Raw genomic sequence first — 625 nt, forward strand, 5'->3', positions numbered from 1 at the left:
AATCATGCGAATTATAAGCGAACAACATTGTCTGTATACCTCAAACTGAGGGTATACTTGACATAGACCAGCCACATATCTGTATTGAGAAGGATTGGTCAACAACGTACCCTGCTCGGTCGTTGAACTACACCAGAGCGAAAATCCATAATGGAGTAGTGTGGTATTGCCGCAGGAAATTAGATTTTCTGCCGAATTCATAAATGAGGAAAAGCGTCCAATTAAATAAGGCTAATCCCGGCCGATGATTATTTTTCTCCATTCCAATGGTTGACTGGTTCCATCAGCAAGATGGGCTTTTGTGCCAGTCGTGATCATAACGGGCTGGCCAGTGCTGCGTGTATTGACAAGGGCACGTTAAATATCGTTCCAAATAAATGACGGGTTATCCCATCTCCATTTTATCAAGTTGGAGACTTCACATATAGCTGCGTTTACCACATTGATCTAACAGATACAAATCAGTGATTAGTTTCATGCAGTCCTTACGCAAAGTCCAAATGTTATTTAGATTATTTGGAAACGATTTGCTGCTATAGATATTCGAATCTCAAATCCGAAAAAGGCAAATTCTGCATGGGGATTGGCTCGTTGTACAAATGAAACAAATTTTGGAATATTAGGT

The 625-nt window shown here is 40.2% G+C and overlaps 1 protein-coding gene across 1 annotated transcript in view; it reads left to right on the forward strand.

Moving 5' to 3' along the window:
• Positions 1-381, forward strand: part of LOC135467184 (alpha-L-fucosidase-like) — an 8,315-nt gene extending 7,934 nt beyond the window's left edge. Inside the window, exon 7 of the mRNA XM_064744949.1 lies at positions 288-381. Within this exon, the coding sequence (XP_064601019.1) occupies positions 288-381 (94 nt within the window). The remainder of the gene's footprint in view (positions 1-287) is intronic.
• The last annotated feature ends 244 nt before the right edge of the window (positions 382-625 follow it).

Source organism: Liolophura sinensis, chromosome 6 (assembly GCF_032854445.1).
Source record: "Liolophura sinensis isolate JHLJ2023 chromosome 6, CUHK_Ljap_v2, whole genome shotgun sequence".
NCBI lineage: Eukaryota > Metazoa > Mollusca > Polyplacophora > Chitonida > Chitonidae > Liolophura > Liolophura sinensis.